This window comes from Thamnophis elegans, chromosome 4, assembly GCF_009769535.1.
Source record: "Thamnophis elegans isolate rThaEle1 chromosome 4, rThaEle1.pri, whole genome shotgun sequence".
NCBI lineage: Eukaryota > Metazoa > Chordata > Lepidosauria > Squamata > Colubridae > Thamnophis > Thamnophis elegans.
The window spans coordinates 18450177-18469706 of record NC_045544.1 but is presented as its reverse complement, the minus strand read 5'-3'; the positions used below and the strand labels follow the sequence as shown (position 1 = coordinate 18469706).

The following is a 19530-nucleotide window of genomic DNA, read 5'->3' as shown; positions in this document are numbered from 1 at the left end:
TCACAGTTGGTTTCTGGATCACTATCCCTTGTCTCCTCCCCACTGATCCAAGGCTCAGGCGCCACCTGGTGGCCAGGTCTCTCTCCGCCCTGCTCGGAGTCGGAACCCTGTCCAGGGTCTTCCACATCCTCCAGGGCCGACTCATAGGGCCCCTCGCTCTCGGAGTCTGGTGGCAGCTCCAACGGCTCCTGCCGGGCCACAACAATACCTTATTTTTGATGCAGAGACAGGATGTGAGGTGATACAGGAGGAGGAGGGGGACTCTCATTTTGTACATGGTCCTTCTTGCAAACAGGATAGATTGGAATTCCAATATGGGAAGCTTGTCTGAAAAAGATATATAGTATAGTAATATTGCTTGTCTTATTTATAGCCTTATTTTTTATAAAACAACTTTTGGGAAATGTTGAATTACAATTCCCAGCAGCCTAAACCATTATGACTATTACTAAAAATTCTGAGGGTTGTGCAGATAGCTGGAGGAATAATAGATTCCCAATATTTGCTTCGGGGAGCTTAGGCCAGCTCTTGTGTTTTCCCATCTTTCTACTTATTCATTTGAATTAAAATTAATGTCGATGCATTCAAATGTTTCCTTGAGCATAGCACTTATTTGTCTCTATTTTAGGTACTTGAATTAATTTGGATAAAACGATGCATTTTCCTAATGAACAGCAGTGTTTTCATTTCTCTCTACAGTATTGAAATATTTTGCAAACTAGAACAGGCTTGGAAAACGTTAAACATTTCATTTTTACATGTAAAAAAAATGAAAAGAAAATTAGCAATTGAATTTGATTCTGTACTCCATATTGTATGTATTTGTCGTCAGGTAGCCCCAATTTCCTCGTTTCATAGTGAAAGAGAGCTTTATTTACTAAAAAGAGCGCAGGAAGCAGAGGAAAAATTGGCTGTAGCCAATACTGTCATTGAACGTCTGAAAACCTCCTCCCTTCAAAGAGAAAAGGAAATGGAAGCAAAGATTCTGGAAATGAAAGTGCAGCAAGATAAGGAACTGTCTCAATTAAGCCAAGAAAATTATGTCCTTCAAACACAGGTAGCATCTTATGTTTTTTTTAATATTCTTTATATTCTGTTTAATAAATAGCATCTCTTTTGGTATATTCCATTAAAACAACATTTATCTTACATTTGATAAAAATGTCCATGAAACTACCCAGCTTGCTCATATTTTTGGAGGTGCAACTCAACCATGCAAGATTGTCTTCTTATCCAGTTTTATGTATTGAAATGTATATTACTAAACAAGAAAAAAAACTAGTATTCAATTCCTAATAGTGACAGAAATATGGGACATTTTTATAAAAGCAGATAAAGCCATATCCAACACATCAGCTACTTGGTGGAAAAGCAGAATATAGATATGATTCTTCGTGTTAATAACATTTCAATAAATGAATGTTATTTACTTGACTAATGATACCTACATTCCGTTTCTCAATTATATACGTATTCAGCTTAGATGTAAAATTACTTTTTTCTCAGCATTTTTATAAGATGCGCTTAATGCTTAGGCATTTTCTTCATAGCTAAATAATATGAAGGACCTAAAAAAAGGAACAATGTGGTCAAATATTCAGGAGAAAAATCCTAACGATGAAGAAACGTTGAAAGAAATCCAAAAAGAAATGCAAAATCAAGAGATTCTTCTCCAAGGATACCACCAGGTAAAGATCATATTGTGACTCTGAGCAATATTGTGATACTGGGCTTTTTGTCCTGCCTACCAAATGTGTTAGAGGTTCCGATTGTAGCAGTAGTTGTCTTGGCAGAACAAGAAGGTGAAGAAATCTGAAGCAAAATAACTTATTTTTGGAAAATTCAGTTTGAAGCCTTACCAGTATTTATTTGTTTGTCATTTATTAGATTTATTTCCATGCATTTATTTGAACTGAGAAATCACTTTGTCAAAGTATCTGGTATTTTAATATTAAAAATAGATTTCAACCCAGCCGCCTCAATTCTAGTTCAATATCTTAATATCTTACTGCCTTTTTAATGTCTTGTTCCTGAGGGAAAAAAGGACACCTTTTGATGTTTCAAATTAATAACTGATTGCAAATGAACTCAATTCTTAAGAAGTAAATAAATTTGCATACAGAAATCTACATTATTTTTTGTGCGTACTTAGTATGGCAAGTCCAGTACAAATTTCAAATTTCTAAATTTGAAAATTCTTAGTAATTTTTTTCATTTCGTAATATCATATGTGAAGACAATATTTGCATAATTTGTATCAGGAAATAAGTATATCCTCCTGCCAATTTTTTACTGTAACTGGTTCTAGTCATCCTATTCTGTTGATGATCCTCTTGTTGAGCAGAAATGAAACTTCCAGCTGTTTCTCCGGCAATCAGCATATGTTCTTTCATTGAAGCAACTTTTGAAATGAGACTTAAGGACTAGTTTTGCCCCATCCTCCTCCCAAATTTTATCATCTTATGTAATATAATTTAACATACAGACACTTTAAAACTACAAATGATGCACACACCAAAATGTCAATGCAATGTAACACTTTAATCTATCTGTATTTAATTATATGCAGAAGTCCATAGTTTCTGTGCTGCTATCCATGCAACATTATTCATTTAATAGATTCCCATTCAAATTCTGAAACATTTCACTTTTGTCCTATAAAGTAACAAGGAATTGTTAGATTTGAATTGCTTTAAACACAGGGTTTTTTTATTTGCACATTTATTCAGAGATAAGGTTCCTGGGGTTTGATTATTGATTCAGAAAATGAAACCCTGGGAAGCAACCTAATCTGTTTGTTGTGATATAAATGTTCTGAGCCATGGAGAATGTTGGATGAGATCTGTCAACAATACTTTGATTTTATGTAACAAACTACTGTTGATCTGGGAATTAGAAACTACAGATACCGATGCACATTTTTTCACATGAACCCATAGTAACTAATTGTTCTTTTTTTAATTAAGGAGAATGAAAGATTATATAAGCAAGTTAAGGAGCTTCAGCTAAATAACAAAACAAATGAGGAAATTATGTTTAAAGAGAATCAGCGTTTGATGACTCAATTAGCAGCTTTACAGTGAGTTTATTCAAATGTATGGCAAAATCTATAAGGTTGCATAAATTATTATTTCTGAGCTAAAGTAAATAAAGAAATGTGTCGTTTATCTCGATGTAATTCCTTTTGAACATGTAGGACTTCTAAATAAACATGATTATAATTGTGCTGTGTCTAATTGAGTTTTAGCTTACAAATCAGTTGTAACCATTCCCACCAAAATCAATGGTTTTAAGTGGCATTCTAATATTGGGTGGTAGTTAGATAAGAGTTGCCTTCCAAGTATTGCCTCATTTCTAAACTGTACAAAGTGGGTAGAATTCTATTGATAAATGTGCCCTTTTTTAACTTAATACTTTTGAAAAGATTTTGTAGGGGAAAAAAAGATTTTAGAGAAGTACTGTATTTTTGGAGTATAAGACGCACCAAGGTTTTGAAGAGGCAAATTGGTAGGTAGATAGAGGGATTGAGAAGGGGAGAGAGAGAGAGAAATACAGTAGGGAAGGAGGGAGGGAGAGAGAGAGTAGTTAGGTAGATAAAATGATAGAGAGAGAGAAATACAATAGATAGGTAGGGAGAGATAGAGAGTAGGTAGGTTGGTAGGTAGAGGGATAGAGAGAGAGAAATAGAGAGAGAGAGAAGTACAGTAGATAGGTAGGGGGGAGAGAGAGAGAGTAGGTAGGTACGTAGGTAGATAGAGGGGGGAGAGAGAAATACAGTAGATAGGTAGGGAGAGAAAGAGAGTAGGTAGGCAGGTAAGTAGAGGGAGAGAGAGAAAGAGAAAAAAAAAGAGGAGGGAGGAAGGGAGATAGAGTAGGTGGGTAGGTAGGTAGATATTTCCAGGTGTATTTATCCATGTAGTAGAGAAGGAAATCGCTGACAATCTGCAGCACCTAAGACTTTGTTTCTGCTGGCACAGCACTTGATCAATGTAAGTCTCATCAATCAGTTAAAGAGCTTTCCAAAAGGGAAAAAAAAAGGTTTTGCACTCTGCAAACCTCCCCAAAACGTTTGCAAAAATGGGCCCATTTTTTCCAAAAAAGGCATGAATTGCCTTGGAGGGGCTTGCAGAGTGTTCTGTGGGGGTGGGCAAAAACGAGCAAAAAATGGCCCATTTTTCGTGGAAATGGGCCTGTTTTTTGTCAGAAAAATTGCATAGCCTTATGGAGGCTTATAGAGTGCTGCGGGGGGGGGGGGGGGAACGGCCCATTTTTTGCTCATTTCTGTACTTTCCAGCCCCCAGGAGCTCTCTGAAAGCCTCTATAAGGGTATGCACGGCCATTTTGTGAAGGGGTTGGCGCTTCGGGAGGCAAAAAATGCTGTATTCAGTGTATAAGATGCACCCAGATTTTCAGCCTCTTTTTTTTTTTGAGGAAAAAGGGTGCGTCTTATACTCTGAAAATACGGTAGCTTGAGTCAGGACAGATTTCTTATTAAGTTTGTAAATAAGCCACCTAATCTAAAGTTCTGAATCTCATCATCTTGCTAGTCAAATTGAATAGCTTCAAAAAGGAAGTTATTCAAGAAATCACAATATAAAAATAAAAAAACCTTATTCTGCTCAGAAGGAGTACCATCTAAATTATTCTTCAGATATTCTTGTCATTTGCAATAAACAAAGAAGTCAGCAATAGAGTATGCATATACATATAAAAGTTAGATTCATTTGCAGGACATATCCAAAATAGAGATACTTTCTATCTTAAATATAAAGTTGTACAAAAGTGAATTTTTTTAAAATTTATAATAGGCAGAAGCTGGAAAAAAATAATGTTTTATCACTTGGAGTGCAGAATGATAAACCATCTGAGAATCAGAATTTCACAGACTTGATTTCAGAACTTCGAGCAGCCAAGGTAGGCCTTTTTGCAATTTTTGCTTTAATATTTAAAATATTGCCAACAGGTTCATACCATCAATATATAGGCATGTGAATAATGTTGTAATATCTCTATTTTACCTTCTAAATAAACACTATATTGGGCTGATTAAATATACTACTCTGATTTAACAGATCAACACAGAAAAATTTCTGTTCAATACTTTTCTGTTTCTTTGTGACCAGATGATCACCCTTTTCCATTCCAAGTCCGCAATCTAACAATCCACCAAATTTCAGGAGCCTTCTTTATCCAAAGAAAACTTTAGTTTATGGCTAGGGATCAGTTTTTTTCTTGCTGATGGCCTTAACAGCTGGGCAATTTTTGACAGATTTTATTGTTGAGATTCACTTTATTTTCCATGTAACACTTACAAAATAGAGCCACTATGACTTGCCCAATCATGAACTGAAATTGCAAATTAATTTTTTGTTTGCTTTCCTACCATAAGACTAAACTGTGATCTACATTACCTTGAATTGGTGGGAATGGCAGCTGTAAATAAATGGTTAAATGGTAATTCCACCTGGGCACTTGGACAGACTCGGTTTCTTGATAAAGAGAATATGGCGTATGTCGGTGGCATAGATCTTTGGATAGATCTATCATTATTCTACACTGTACAGAAGGCTCAGTTCAATGGTTAATAACGTGTTTTGTCTGTCTCTTTTCTCTGATATCCCTGCGCTGGGATGGGTGGGGAACGAAGGCTGCAGAAGCCAATTTGCTTGAAGAGAGAAAGCAATTAAAGCAAGATAAACAAGCCCTTGAAGTTGATTTGGCACAAATGAAGAAAGAGCGAGATTTGGCAAGAGCCCAGATTGTTTCGGCCTCAGGTAACATCCTGTTTTAAGAAGACTATTTTCCAGTGAATACGATTGCTGTTTTGTTGTGTTCTTAAAAATGGAAAATATTACCTCTGTTTTAATATTCAGTGTGTTTCTGCAAGGGATGCCTTTGAGAAATAGTGCAGCTCCAGCTTAAGTGTCCTCCAGGCATATATATATACACATATATAGACAACAGTCACACTGAGTCTTCAAGAGGAGGCAATGACTTTGGCATTTTAATATGAGGCATTTTGCTAGCCAGAATGCTCCATTTAAAAGCACTAGGGATGAGGTGCTAGCAGTGTTCCAATATATCAGTTGCTGCCACAAAGAAGTGAGGCTCAACCTATTCCCCAAAGCACCTGAAGCCAGGACAAGAAGCAATGGATGGAAATTAATCAGTGGAGTGACTTGCCTCCAGAAATCGTGGGTGCTCCCACATTGGAGGTTTTTAAGAAGAGATTGGACAACCACTTAACTGAAATGGCGTAAGGTTACCTGCCTGAGCAGGGGGTTGGACCTTGGAAGACATCCAAGGTTCCTTCCAACTCTATTATTCTGTTCCTGGGCACGATACTGGTTGTGAACAAAAGATTAAAGCAGCCACTTCTTTAGTAAGGCTTACATGACACCTCAGAAACAGTTTTGCAAGAAATGCAGCTGCTTTAAAGATTAGAGGAAAATGTGCTCTTTTAAGGTCCCATGCATTGCAAAACACCTTTATTGCTTTCTTTTCATTATAAAAAAAGAAACCCAAATAATATCACTATTGCATTTGGAAGTCCTGTCTTAACCATGAAAGCCAGTGGGATGATTTTGAGATAGTCACTTACTCTCAGTCCAGCCCACCTCACAAATTTGTTGTAAGGAAAATAGGGGGAAGAAGGTTGTTGGATATGTTTGCCACCTTGAGCTATTTGTAAAAATAATTAAGGTGGGAAATAAGTAAGTAAGTAAGTTTTTATATACAAAATTAGCTCACAGTTTAAATAACAATGATGCTTCTAAAAGGATTAAGCATGAATCATTTTATCTCCTAGGTGAGAAATCGTATGAAATGAAAATTATGGAAGAGTCCTACAAAGGTGAAATTAATCGCTTACAAAAAAGACTCCAGTGGTATGCAGAAAATCAGGAACTTTTGGATAAGGATGCAGCTCGCCTCAGGGGAGCAAAAGAAGAAATCGATAAGCTGAAAGTAGAGGTGATTGTAGTATCAAGCATCACTAGAACTAAACCAATGCAAAGCAAAGGCATCAAGTGCCAGATCTCCTAATTACCCCCTTAGATAGAGTATCATGTAGCCTGAAGTTCATGTATTTAGTGGGGAGGGGGAAATCTATTGCCTGACTTCTTGGTGGGCTGCAGTAATGGTGACATCTTGCTTCTCATTGTAAGTATATAATCTGCCAAAACAAATGGGGTGGGGGGGAGGAGAGAGATGGGCCCTAGATAAGCAATTGGAGTTTTAGTGGCACTGTTCCAGCCTGTTAGCATATAAACACAGGTGGCTACTTTTGCTGCAGTTTCTCTTCTAACCAGATCTAGGTGATGGAATCAGCCTGGATTTCTGCTTGACATCCTGAGATCTTAAGTTTAAGAGACAGTGTGATTTATACCCTGGCATAAAACTGTTCTATATTTTAGAGTTTTAGATTTCTCTTTTGAGAAGTAGCCCAGAAAATGCATGGTTGGAGGCTTGGAATGCAAATTGACTCCATCTAGAATGCTCTCTTTTACTGGTTGGCTGGCCAGTAATATGGCCATTGCATAATCAGTGTGCCCTAAATATTTTGAAATTTTTATAGTTCGAGAATGTCAGGTTACAACATTCATTCACACAGAAGTGTGAATGAGTGAGATCAACTTCTATAAATAAATTGTTCTTTCATCTATCATTTTTGTGATGATTTCTCTCGCATGTGAAACATTTCCGCAAGTTCAATAAAAAGGAAGGTAGAATTTCAGGTTCATTGTTCATATCAACTTCTCCCTCCCTCCCTCCCTCCCTTCCTCTCCCCCTCCCTTCTTTCCTTCCTTCCTATTCCTCCAATTGTAATTTGCAATATGCAAAATTAAATATAAATTAAATAATGCAGTATGCAATATTAAATATTTTGTATGTATAAAACAAGAGAGACACAAGACAAGTATATCATCTCCTTTATTTTTATTAGCATTATTAGCTAATAGAGCTAGTTGGTAACCCAAATATATAAAAAAATAGAATTTTAGAAGTCAAATTAGTTGCACAAGTACATACATTGAAATTATTTATTAGTGATATTGTACTTAGAATCCAACCTATAGTCTCAGTCAAATTGATAAAAGAGTCCCACGTTGATATGGAATTGACAGAATGAAAAGCAACTTGTATGTTGACTATCAGGCTTTAAAATTATTGCTGTAAAGGTCAAATACTAAGAGTTTTTTAAAACAAAAAACAGTAAAGATCTATTGAAGACAGAGAAATTATTCGTTAATGTCAATGCTATCATAGAGAGGATGACTTGCTATTTCCTGATACATCATCAGAGCAAGGCACACCTAACATCAAGCTATTCCAGCTATTACTGAGAAAATTCAATGTCAAGGTTCCAGTCCTCCTGTTTTTGTTAAGAAAAGTCTTCCATTGAAAAAAAATGAAAATGCTTTGTATTACGGGAATGTTGAATGGATTGTTTAGTGCACTTTTTATTTGTATTGCACAGGTTGAAAAACTTAGAAGTGAAGCTGGACATCATTCTGCCCAGCAAAGGACACGACTAAAAAATAGGACAGCAGATGCTAAACGGATTCAAGATCTTGAACGGCAGGTATGCAGTGCAGTCCTTTTTCCTGTATTATATTAGTATCTACTTTCATTAATAATTAGAATGGTGGTTTAACCGTGTTTGCTTTAAATCTCTTTTCCGGGGAGAAAATTGTTAAATAAGTTTCCAGAGTGGGAATAGGGAATTAAAGCCAAATAATCTTCATACTAAAATAATGTCCAAGGAAGGATGTTTAGTTCATGTACATCAGGGATGTCAAACTCCCAGCCCACAGGCTGGTTGCGTCATGCACTGACCACGACCACCCTTGTTTTAGCAAAAGTGGGGGAGTCGAAATACATCACATGACGACATCGTGACACCACAAGTTTGACAGCCCTGATGTACAGTAATTCAGATATTTCAGTCCCTTTCTGAGGCAGAGAATCTATAAAAAATTATATATCTATGTCTTTTCATTGCTCTTTCCCTAGATGCCTGAAATGTATGTTTTTTAACATACATGTTTTGGGAAACGATCTGTGGGCATGCATGTCTGTCTATCCCAAATTTAGATGGAACTATTAAAAGGATTATTCTGATATTTTTAGCATGCAAAATATTTTTTTTTTGCCCCCGAGTTCTTTTTTTCTCTTTCTTCTCATTTAAGTAAGTCATTTTCACAACTGAGGCTTGTGAGAAAGCATGTGTCAAATATTGATTATAGTTAAATTGTTACTTCTAAATTATAACTTAAACTGTCAATTATAAATCCCACTAGTTCTATTCAGTATACTCCTAGGATTCTACCTTTAGCTTATTAATGGCATCGTCTGCATCATTTGTACTGTTCAACTATGAAACAAACATCCTTAGGTGTGTTTAATATTTCAGTGTAAATATTGTCAGATACATTTTTCTATCACTGAAAATGTAAAATTAAAATGCCTTTCCTCTAAACCTTTTTATCTCCTAAGTCAGTGGTTCTCAACCTGTGGGTCAGGACCCCTTTGGGGGTTGAATGACCCTTTCACAGGGGTCGCTAAGACCATTGGAAAACATATTTTTGAAAAAATACGGAAAACATAAAATAATCTTATGGTTGGGGGTCACCTCAACATGAGGAACTGTATTAAAGGGTCGCGGCATTAGGAAGGTTGAGACCCACTGTCCTAAGTGGTTTTTTATTTTAATTGAATTTAATGTGTCTTTTAAAAGGTTAAGGAAATGGAAGGGATTCTGAAGAGAAGATATCCTAATTCTTTGCCAGCTTTGATATACGCTGCTGCTGCAGCAGCTTCTGAGGGAGACGGTGATGCTTCACCAAAAAATAATACAGTGGAATTTCTTGAAAGAAGAGTGAAAAAGTTAGAAACTGAACTGGAGGGTAAAGATGACGAAGCCAAAAAAAGTCTCCGTGCCATGGAACAGCAGTTTCAAAAAATAAAGGTGACCTACTTCGCTAATGTTTTAAATGCTTCTTTTAAAATCTACTAGCTGACAGCTGAGAAGAATGAAACTGGCCAATTTGACTGCAAGTGAAAGGCCTCTTAGTATGGATGAAACCATTGCAAATTGCAATCTACTCTGTACTAGTAGAAATAATTAGGAATGCATTACTTGCTTCCGTTTTATCTGAACAGAACAGAGTGATTATTGCTTTTCTATAAAAACACTGGTGAAGATGAGCCAGGGCTTCAGCAGAAACCTTTGATGCAGAAGATCTTGGCAATTATAAACCTTTCTCAAACATTATATTCTGAGAAAGTTGATTAAGAACTCTGAGCACTAATTATCTAGGCCCATTTCAATTGGTCTTTCTGGCAAGATGTACTAAAATTGTTTGATCACTTTGGTAACCATGAGTTACGCTGAAAACTGGCTTGCAGGGCCATGGTTCTGGTTGCTTTTCTGGGTATATCTAATACTCTGATGCATCTTGGATAGACTTTTAAATCTGGCTCTTCTCCTAGGCTTTGGACATAGCTGGTTGGAACTCCTTCTTGCATGCATTGTTGCTGATAGGATTCAAGATGTGGTTTTGTTTTTACGTTGCTTTTTTTTTACTTTGTTGTTTTATGCTGTGAGCCAGAATCAATTAAAGATGGACAGCATTACAGTAAACAAATAAATCATAGTATGCTTTTGAATCTTCTGGCAGGATTGGGCCTTGTTTTCCAATGATTCCAATTCTCTTAATCAGGCCATGTCCAGAAGATAATGCTGGGAAATTACTGGTTGATACCTAGGTTATTCCTTTCCAAAATCCCTACAAAATTTCTTCTCCATCACACTGATCCACATTATCACATTTTCCTTAAAGTTCCCCGGTACAATTTCACAAAATCCAATACTTGTATTTCATTTTACATTTATGTAAGCTAAATCATGCATGTAAGTGGCCCTACTTTGTCACTTTAGCATCACAAGTTGACTTTTAACTTTCCTAGAAAGATGTGTACAAACACTTGCACGTAATTGTTATTTGGGTTATTTATGCTACTCAACAAACTGTATTTTTAAAATATTTTCACTCTTAGTTATTGGTGTTAGAGTCTTTTTTAAAATGAGTGTTGTCAAAGCAGTAGGAAAATAATGTGTTCTGCCATACTTCATTGAACCTCTGTTCATAGCACTGGTACTCCTATAGGAATATGGCTTGGTGGCTTACATCTAGGAAAGATGGCAGATAATACACTTATTAGGTTGGTATGCAAAGTGCCATAGTTGGATATTTCAGTCTGGATCCACCCTGGTGATTATTTAGGAAACACAGTCATGGGTGGTTACGGAACCATGAATTCACCCTCCTTTGAAATTCAGAGCAAGTAAAACCAAATATAGGTGAATCTTTACTTCCTGCAATCTGTCTTTACAGCTTCAATATGAGAAAAGAATTGAGGAACTTGAACAACTGCTGGCATATAAACTGCTCAATGAGCCTCAGAAGCTTCAAGACAAGTCATCCAGCTTTGATCGGGAGCTGTGTCAGGTCAATGAAGCCCACCAGGAGACTGTGCAGAATCTTCAGGCTGAAATCGATTCCCTCCGAAGCCAGGTAGCTCAGCTAGAAAGACAGAAGAACCCACGAGATGACGACACAGATCTGCAGTCACTAGAATATCAGGTGGAGCAGGCTCGTGCAAAGGCCCAGTTGGTTCGGCTCAATCAGGAGATGATTGCCAAAAACCGGGAGATAAAAGACCTCACCAAAACTGTGGAAAGGCTTCAAAAAGAGAGGAGGAGGATGCTCTCCGGTACAAATTCTGGAAGAAGACTCGATAAAAAAGGAATGCTGGAAAAAGACACCATGAGCCCTGAGAAAAAGGTCTCCAGGAATCCCGTTTTTTTTCCTGATAATCTCAAAGATAAGATATACCAGCCCAATGTCTTTGCTGATGCTCACATTTCAGAAGTCCAACAAGAAAACGCCCACCTGAAAGAAGAATTGGAAAAGTTGAAACTAGAACTAAGCGGGGAAAGGATATCATCTCAAGCAGCTTTGGCAAATGCTGAAGAACTTATGAGAAGGTAGTATTTTTATTATCTACAATTTTTAACACACTATTACACTATTATTTAGGGCCACTCATTCCTTGGAGTAATAATGACTGCTAACCCTAATAACCCTAACCCTAACCCCAAGAAAAAATGGCAGTCTCTGTCCATTAGAAGGAACACTCCTCATCAGGGCGAGACTAAATCAAAGCTTTCCCTTGCAGTTTAAGTCAAGTTTCCAATGACATCAGTTGAATTTTCATGCAGTGATGTGAATTACAAATGCAATCTAAATTACAATTCTAGTCTTAAATAAATTATGGAGGTTAAGACGTGGCACTTGCAGTCATTTGGACCACTAGGTCAAACACACAGGGTTTTTTAAAATGTTTTTTTTTTAATTAGACAAGTATTGGTCACCTAGTATTAGAGTGAATCTTTTAAAGGGGTCTATTTAATGAGAATAGAAATCATACGTACATTGTTTTTTCATACTATGCATAATTTCCTAAGAACTTTGTTTAGTGCACAAATTATTTCATTTTGTAAAATATGCTTGTTTATTTAAATTGTGATTGATAGAAATGGTATGGTTCATTTCTTTTTCTTTTTCTTTTTCTTTTTGGCTCTGTCTTGGTCCTTTTTCCAATGACATTGATGATGAATCTTTTGCTTGCTTTATTAGAACTAAAGATTTAAACTGCCCTCTTAAGATTGGTCCTAAAACGGACGTCTTTTTCTCATTTCTGTCCCCTATTCCTCATGTATAAGAGTGGTGTAAAAAAAAGAACAATGTGAAAAACAATTATGGTTGAGTTTACAGCTGCAGAAACTACTAGTACAACAGGGAGTGTTATTTTTTCACTGTGCTTATAGGGCAAAAGAAGAGTTACAAGGTCATATTGCTACTCTTAAAGTATCGCACCAGAAGGAGCTGGAGAGGATTCTATGCCAGCAAGCAATAGAATATTCTACTTCCAAAGCAGCAGAACTGAACAGCAAGATTTCATCTCAAGAGGTAAAATTGGCTGAAGAGAGATAGACACACACACATGCCACATCACAACCCTACAGATACAAACAGGCACACATAGGCATCAACATTAGCAGAAAGCTCACGGCGTATTGTATCTTTCATACATACTTGCCATTACAGCAAGTAATTTTTTCATTCCATGATCTGGCATAGAAACCTCTGTACTATATTATTCTGAATGCTATGTTTGTGTAAATTTTGTGCTTACCCAATTTGCAAAGGTAAGAAATATACCAAGAGATATTCTTTGCACTTTGTCAGAAAGAACAGCATACCTCATGTTTTATAGCAGCATTTCACCAATAGACTTAAACACCCACAATGGGAGAATGGTTTGTGAGGTTAACAGAACTAGCAGAGATGGCAAAAGTAATTTGTTTGATTACAGAAATATCAATAACATTTATCAGTGACTGGAAATCCCTTATGGATTTTTTGTTGAGAAAGGAGAAAAATGAACCTATGATTTGTGTATTGATTCTATAGATTTTATCAATTTCTGTCTCTATATCATCTTCATCCCATTTCAAAAAAAATGATATGAGATTGAGCATTGTCTGGGGTTTGAGGATTAGAAAGGATAATTTATGGGGAAAAAAAGAAATTATGATGTAGCCTTAGAGGAAGTAAAATATATAAACGTATTTATAACTATTATCAAAAAGATTAGTAGTCATTTCTTTATAATCTTTTCTTTCTTTTCCTTTTCTATTTCCTTTTCTGTTTTCTTTTTTATTCAGTATTCTTATTTTGTTTATTTTCTAATATTTGTTTCATTTTAATCTTGTTAAACATTTCTTCAATAAAAATTATATTAAAAATATGGAATTGAAATAATTCTTTGCATGTTACCTGCTTTTTAAGTGGAACAGCTAAGGTAACACAATACTCTTTCCAGTCCTAATCAATGCAGTTTCTTACTACTAATGTGGAAGTGGCTACACACCACCATATTTTTATGATAAAATTAAAATATGTCATGTTGAAAACTTAGAATAATCTGATCATTGAGATTATTTATGCCTTTCTGTAGAGCCTTATTAAGTATCTTCAGCAGCAGGTTCATGAGCTGCAAAAGGAGGAAGGAGCCCTTGTGGTTTCACAAAGGAGGGAGGCCATTCTTCAGAAAGAGGTAAATTGAAATCTAACGTGTTCTAAAATTACTACAGCAATTTGTGAATTGGTGCGTGATCACAGGATCATGATTCAGGCACTTGGCAGTCAGGTCTCAGTTACAACGCTGCAGTGTGCCACAGTCACGTATTCAGCATTTGTGACTTCTGTTGCCAGTTTCCAATAAGCAAAGTCAATGGGGAAGCCAGCAGGAAGTCACAAATAGCAATCGTGACTGCAAGTTGCTACAATCATGCAAGATATGCCTAACAGTGGCAACTGTGATTAGTGCAACTGCCATTTTAGAATGTCACAGTTATATTGTCTCACTGTATGACCACAATGCTTAACAATTGAGTTGCTGGTTCCAAATGGCCATCCTTAAATGAGATCTACCTGTGTATATCTAGGATAGGTTTAGTAACATCCAATTATGCTGATAACATAGAGGAACACCAAAAAAAAAAAAAACCCTCTATAAATGTTGCATCCTTTATTCTCCCACAAATAAAATCATGCTTTTATGTGGTTGATGTATGTTTGTATAGGTTAAATAATTGAATTAATACTGGTTAATCAGCTTAATTAAATGCTGTATCATTACATAAATTGCCTTCCAGGTGGCAAAGTTATTGGAAGAGCTCAAAGTAGCTAGAGAGACTCAGACTCCGGAGTTGAAACGCTTTTCATATCTGGAACGAAAAATAAAACAATTAGAAACCAGTTATGAACAGAGAGAGCAAGAACTTCAGCAGGTAAGAAAACAAGGAATTATTAATCTTAAAACGTAAATAGTTTATAAGCCTTTCAGAATCACAGTAAATATTTTCTGGCTTTGGGATTCTAATCTGTTGTGAAAGCATGCAGATGCCATTAATTTGTATGTTGAAAAATCATTATAAACATTATGGGTTTACAGCGATATGCAGTAAACTGTTCTTACTAGTTAGAATTCCTTCTATCAATGTAGTGGGAAAGTGTTGCTCCCTCTTCCATTCTTCATCTCCCAAGATGAAGCCTGTAAATTTGCTTTAGACAGTTTGGAAAACTCTCAGGGTAGCTGTGGGAGAAAAGTCAAGGAAAAATGGGAGGTTATCAGTATCACACTTGAGTACTCCCATGCAGCAAAAGAAGACTGGTTTCATTACAGACTTCTTCAGTGTCTATGTAATCTACTTCCAGACAGTAAGAAGTAGTCAAATTGTTATTTAAAAACGCAGCTTGGATGAAGGATGCTGCAAGTCCCTTCTGGTTCTTTGATTTACTGTATTTTTCAGAGTATAAAATGCACCTTTTTCCCTCAAAAAAAGGGTGAAAATCTGGGTGCATCTTATACACTGAATACAGCATTTTTGCCTCCCAAAACCCCGCCCCCTTTGCAAAAATGGCCGTATATAGCCTTTAGGAAGCTTCCAGATGCTCCTGGGGTCTGGGGAGGGCAAAAATGAGTGGAAAACGGGTGTTTTTTTGCTCGTCCCCCCCCCAAGGCTATTCATACCCTTTTTTTGACCAAAAAACAGGCCGTTTTTGGGAGGTCTGCAGAGTGCAAAAACTTTTCTTTTAATTTGCCTCTTCAAAATCTTGGTGCGTCTTATACTCCGAAAAATACAGTAATACAAAGGTAAAAATATTCAGTTATAGATAGCCTGCAGCACTGGATTCTGAAAAAGGATTAAATGACTAAAAAAGTGTTGCCAAGCTCCTGTGAATCAGCATCTGCCCTTGCAGTAGGGTGAATTCAAAAAGGTGTTTTCTTAATCCTCCCCTACCTCCTCCAAGGACACTAGAGTAAGGATTTGGACACAAGGGAATTAAGGCCTTTCCAGGTGAGAGAGAGGTCAGAAGCCAGGAAAGAAAGCCTCCCTTCCCTCTCCTTGCTAGTGTAGTCTTTTCTCAGTTCTGAAGCTATCATTTTTTTAAAAGGCAAGAAAACAAGTCATTTGTGGCAACTGTTTTAAATTTGCCAATACACTTTTTCCCCTGTCAAATTTTTGTAGGTTCTCTTCATAATGAAGAGTCTAGAATTAAGGGCTTTTAATCAATTCAAAGACTGTTTCATAGAATTTTTACATGAAGAATTAGGTCTCGGAATTACTTTTCAAGGCCATTTCACGTTGCCAAGTCGCCATTCTTCTAGAATCAGTGGGCCATCCCATCTTTTTAATTTTGCAAAGATACTTGTGGGCAATATTGGTACTCATGAACTGAATTTATTACAAGCCATGGGAGGTTTTTTTTCAGAGAAACATCTGAATAACAAACACTTAAAAAGAGTTTACCTTAAACCCCGTGGACTGGTACCGTGAAGCATATCCCTTAGTGCAATAATTTTTTTCTATTACATTTTGCCGTAATTGTTGCTGTAAATGTTCTAAGAATAAAACAGACTTGGAGATATTGATGGGCATGTGTTTTGCAATAACTGTTCTCATGCTGTACAGGTAATACAACAAACACGATACAGTGCAGAAGTCGAACAGTTTCGGGAAACCGAGAAATGGAAGAAACTTGCTCTGTTGAAGAATCAAGAACTGGAAAAATTCCGCATTGAACTAGATTCAATGTTAGATGTCCTACGGCAGTTGCAGAAGCAAGGCGTTGTTATAACACCAAGTAGCTCAAATATGCCAGAAAATTATTGGAAAATTTGAACATCTGAGCTAATCAGAGACTGAGAGCTCTAATAAAAATAGAAATAAGCTGAAATTCTGTAAAGCTTACTGGTTAGTGTTTGTGACTCGATCCAAATTTCTTCTGTAAAAATGGAGTTAAATCTGGAATTTAAATCTGATTTTTTTAATCCTTTAAATTTTTTCACATTTTAAAATAAATGTATTTTACTAAACATTTTAGTAGATTTGATTAGATTTTTGTAAACATTACCAGTTTTTTTTTTACCTCACAAGAGTTCTGGGAAACTTGGATGACACAGCAGTTGGAGATGATGAGGCACTGGTAACCATAGGGACAGAACATAATGGTTGTTTTTCACCAGTCCTGCTTTTTTTATTTTAGTCAGCAAAAAATGATAGTTATTTCCAACAATTGCAGTAAAATCTCTGAGGCATCATTTTTATTTGTGAAAATATTTAGTAAAAAAAAAACCTACTCAGTTTTATAATCTCTAATTGGATTCTTGTCCCATGAAATATTGCTAAATACCCAATATCTTAGCTGATTGTGGCCTAATCTACTGTCCAATTAGAGCACTTGATGTGGTATTCTGAGTGGATTTGGAGGAAGAATAGAATATCTTCCCTTATTAATTGCATGACCGTAGACCTTTATAGTCAAAGACCAACTATGTAAAATTATGTAACATAAAACAGCTCATTCAAGATAGAAACAATTATTACAGTCAAAGTCTACTGAGTAGGGCTAAGCCATTTTAAGATTGTTACTATCAAAATGTCATATAAATAAACTGTGTATTTCATTCTGAGCAAATAGACAGCTTAAGAGTAATTCATAGAATATTCTAGAATCTTATTTGGCTTTTATAAAATATTTGAAAACTGTTGTGTTGGCTATGTTCTTCAACAACAAAACATCAGCTTTCTTTATACCTGCTCTCCTGAGACACAATTTTCCATTTACCGTTCATTCCCATGTTGATTATGCTGATGTTTCATAGCTCTCTCTTTACTTTTAATAACAGCATTGTCAGTCTCTTACTTCCAGGTGGTTTTTCTTCAAGTGTGAAAGCAGAGCTGAGCCTGGCGTTTCTTCATGTTCTTTTAGAAGGAAGCCCTTTCCCTGCCCCATCTCGCAATCTGGGATCTCCCGCTTAGAGAAAAGCAACCCATTGCCTCCAATGGTAGACGAGGAGAGAGAGAACCCTTCAGGGAGGACATGGCCACTGTCTCTTTAGAAAAGAAGAATTCAGTTCCTGCCCCCTTGGTCCATTGGCGGGAGAGATGGAGTAACACAAGGGAAGGGAAGAGATTCATGGAAAGATTCTGAGTATGGCTAACCGCAAGCAGCATTCTCATCAAATGAGAAAGAAATTATATTAGGACTGAAATATGGCCAGACGGTGTTGATCAACGAAACTCATCCAGTTGTTGCATAGAAGCGGCAACAGCCAACACAACCTTAAGAGAAATAGGTAGGTGTTTTAGGATTTAGAAACTGTCTCAGTGACAAGGGGTTCAGTTCAGCAAGCGCTTCCAATGTCTGAAAGAAATTCTGTCAGTTGGCTCAGTTACAGTGGTGCAGTGGTGGGTTTCAAAAATTGTTTGAACCTACTCTGTGGGTGTGGCCTCCTTTGTGGGAGTGGTTTGCCGCCCATGTGACTGGATGGGAGTGGCTTGCCGCCCATGTGACCGGATATGAAGATGCCAACAACACTTGTCAGAACCACCTTAAATTACCTCACACACAGCACTGGCATGCATAAGAATATGATGTCAACTTGTTTTTTAAAAGGCATCTTTGGTTTGCGTTAAAACAACTTCAACACACGCAATGTTCTGATTGCACCACAAACGCAGTAGTCATCCTTACCTTTCACAGAGGCACTGAGTTTTATAAATATGAGCATGATAGTGTAGAATAATCATATCCAAGGACCAGTGGTGGGTTTCAAAAATTTTTGGAACCTCTTCTAACTGGTTCGGTAGATTTGACGAACCGGTTCTACCAAATAGGTGCGAACTGGTAGGAACCCACCTCTGCAGTGGTGATACCATTAACGGACCTGAAAGAATGGATTAGGGACAGATTGTCTTTGAGAAAATCTATGCAGTGACTAGGGATCAAAAATGACTTGATGACACATCATCAAAGAGCACATGTGAAGCAATCTGCAATGAAGCGCTTGTCCTTCTAATGTGTGTTGAATTACAATCTCCCAACAAGTTCTGGCATTCAGACCTGTTTGATGTTGAGAGCCAAGTGCGACCACCATCTTTCTGGTCTAGCTACATTCCTTTTTTGTAATGACTATGTTAGGTAAGCTCCCCATTGGGAGAGCGAGTACGTTCAGCGAAGCGTTGTGAGAGTTGTGTTGGAGAACACACAAACCAGCATACAGAGACATTGCAGTTTAAATAGGCTTTTACTTTCGTGGAAATAGAGGTATCGGAGTCCATCAAACAGTCCAAGTCATACACGGATAAGACAGTCAGTCATCAACGTCTTTCAGTTAAGGGATAATCCAAATAACATAGTCCAGTATCATATAATCCGGTCAGTTCTCAAAAGTTTGCTAGCAGTTGCAAAACTTACAATAGCTCATGGCACTTTCTAACAGCCAGCTTCCAAAACACTCAGATCAGATCAGCCCAGCATCTAACGAAACAGAGAGCTAACAATCATTCTGGCTCCCTCTTATGGCCAATTGAGGAAAACAGCAACCAAT

At 36.8% G+C, this 19530-nt stretch overlaps 1 protein-coding gene across 5 annotated transcripts in view; it reads left to right on the top strand.

Annotated features, from left to right (window-relative positions):
* Nucleotides 1-17013, top strand: part of CEP162 (centrosomal protein 162) — a 41137-nt gene extending 24124 nt beyond the window's left edge. For all 5 annotated transcript variants that reach the window (XM_032215899.1, XM_032215898.1, XM_032215895.1 and 2 more), the window contains 13 exons: nucleotides 833-1057; nucleotides 1551-1688; nucleotides 2967-3079; nucleotides 4809-4914; nucleotides 5648-5774; nucleotides 6809-6972; nucleotides 8480-8584; nucleotides 9740-9970; nucleotides 11400-12052; nucleotides 12896-13037; nucleotides 14089-14187; nucleotides 14789-14923; nucleotides 16610-17013. In XM_032215899.1, coding sequence (XP_032071790.1) covers nucleotides 833-1057; nucleotides 1551-1688; nucleotides 2967-3079; nucleotides 4809-4914; nucleotides 5648-5774; nucleotides 6809-6972; nucleotides 8480-8584; nucleotides 9740-9970; nucleotides 11400-12052; nucleotides 12896-13037; nucleotides 14089-14187; nucleotides 14789-14923; nucleotides 16610-16819 — 2448 coding nt within the window. In that variant the 3' untranslated portion in view covers nucleotides 16820-17013. The remainder of the gene's footprint in view (nucleotides 1-832; nucleotides 1058-1550; nucleotides 1689-2966; nucleotides 3080-4808; nucleotides 4915-5647; nucleotides 5775-6808; nucleotides 6973-8479; nucleotides 8585-9739; nucleotides 9971-11399; nucleotides 12053-12895; nucleotides 13038-14088; nucleotides 14188-14788; nucleotides 14924-16609) is intronic.
* The last annotated feature ends 2517 nt before the right edge of the window (nucleotides 17014-19530 follow it).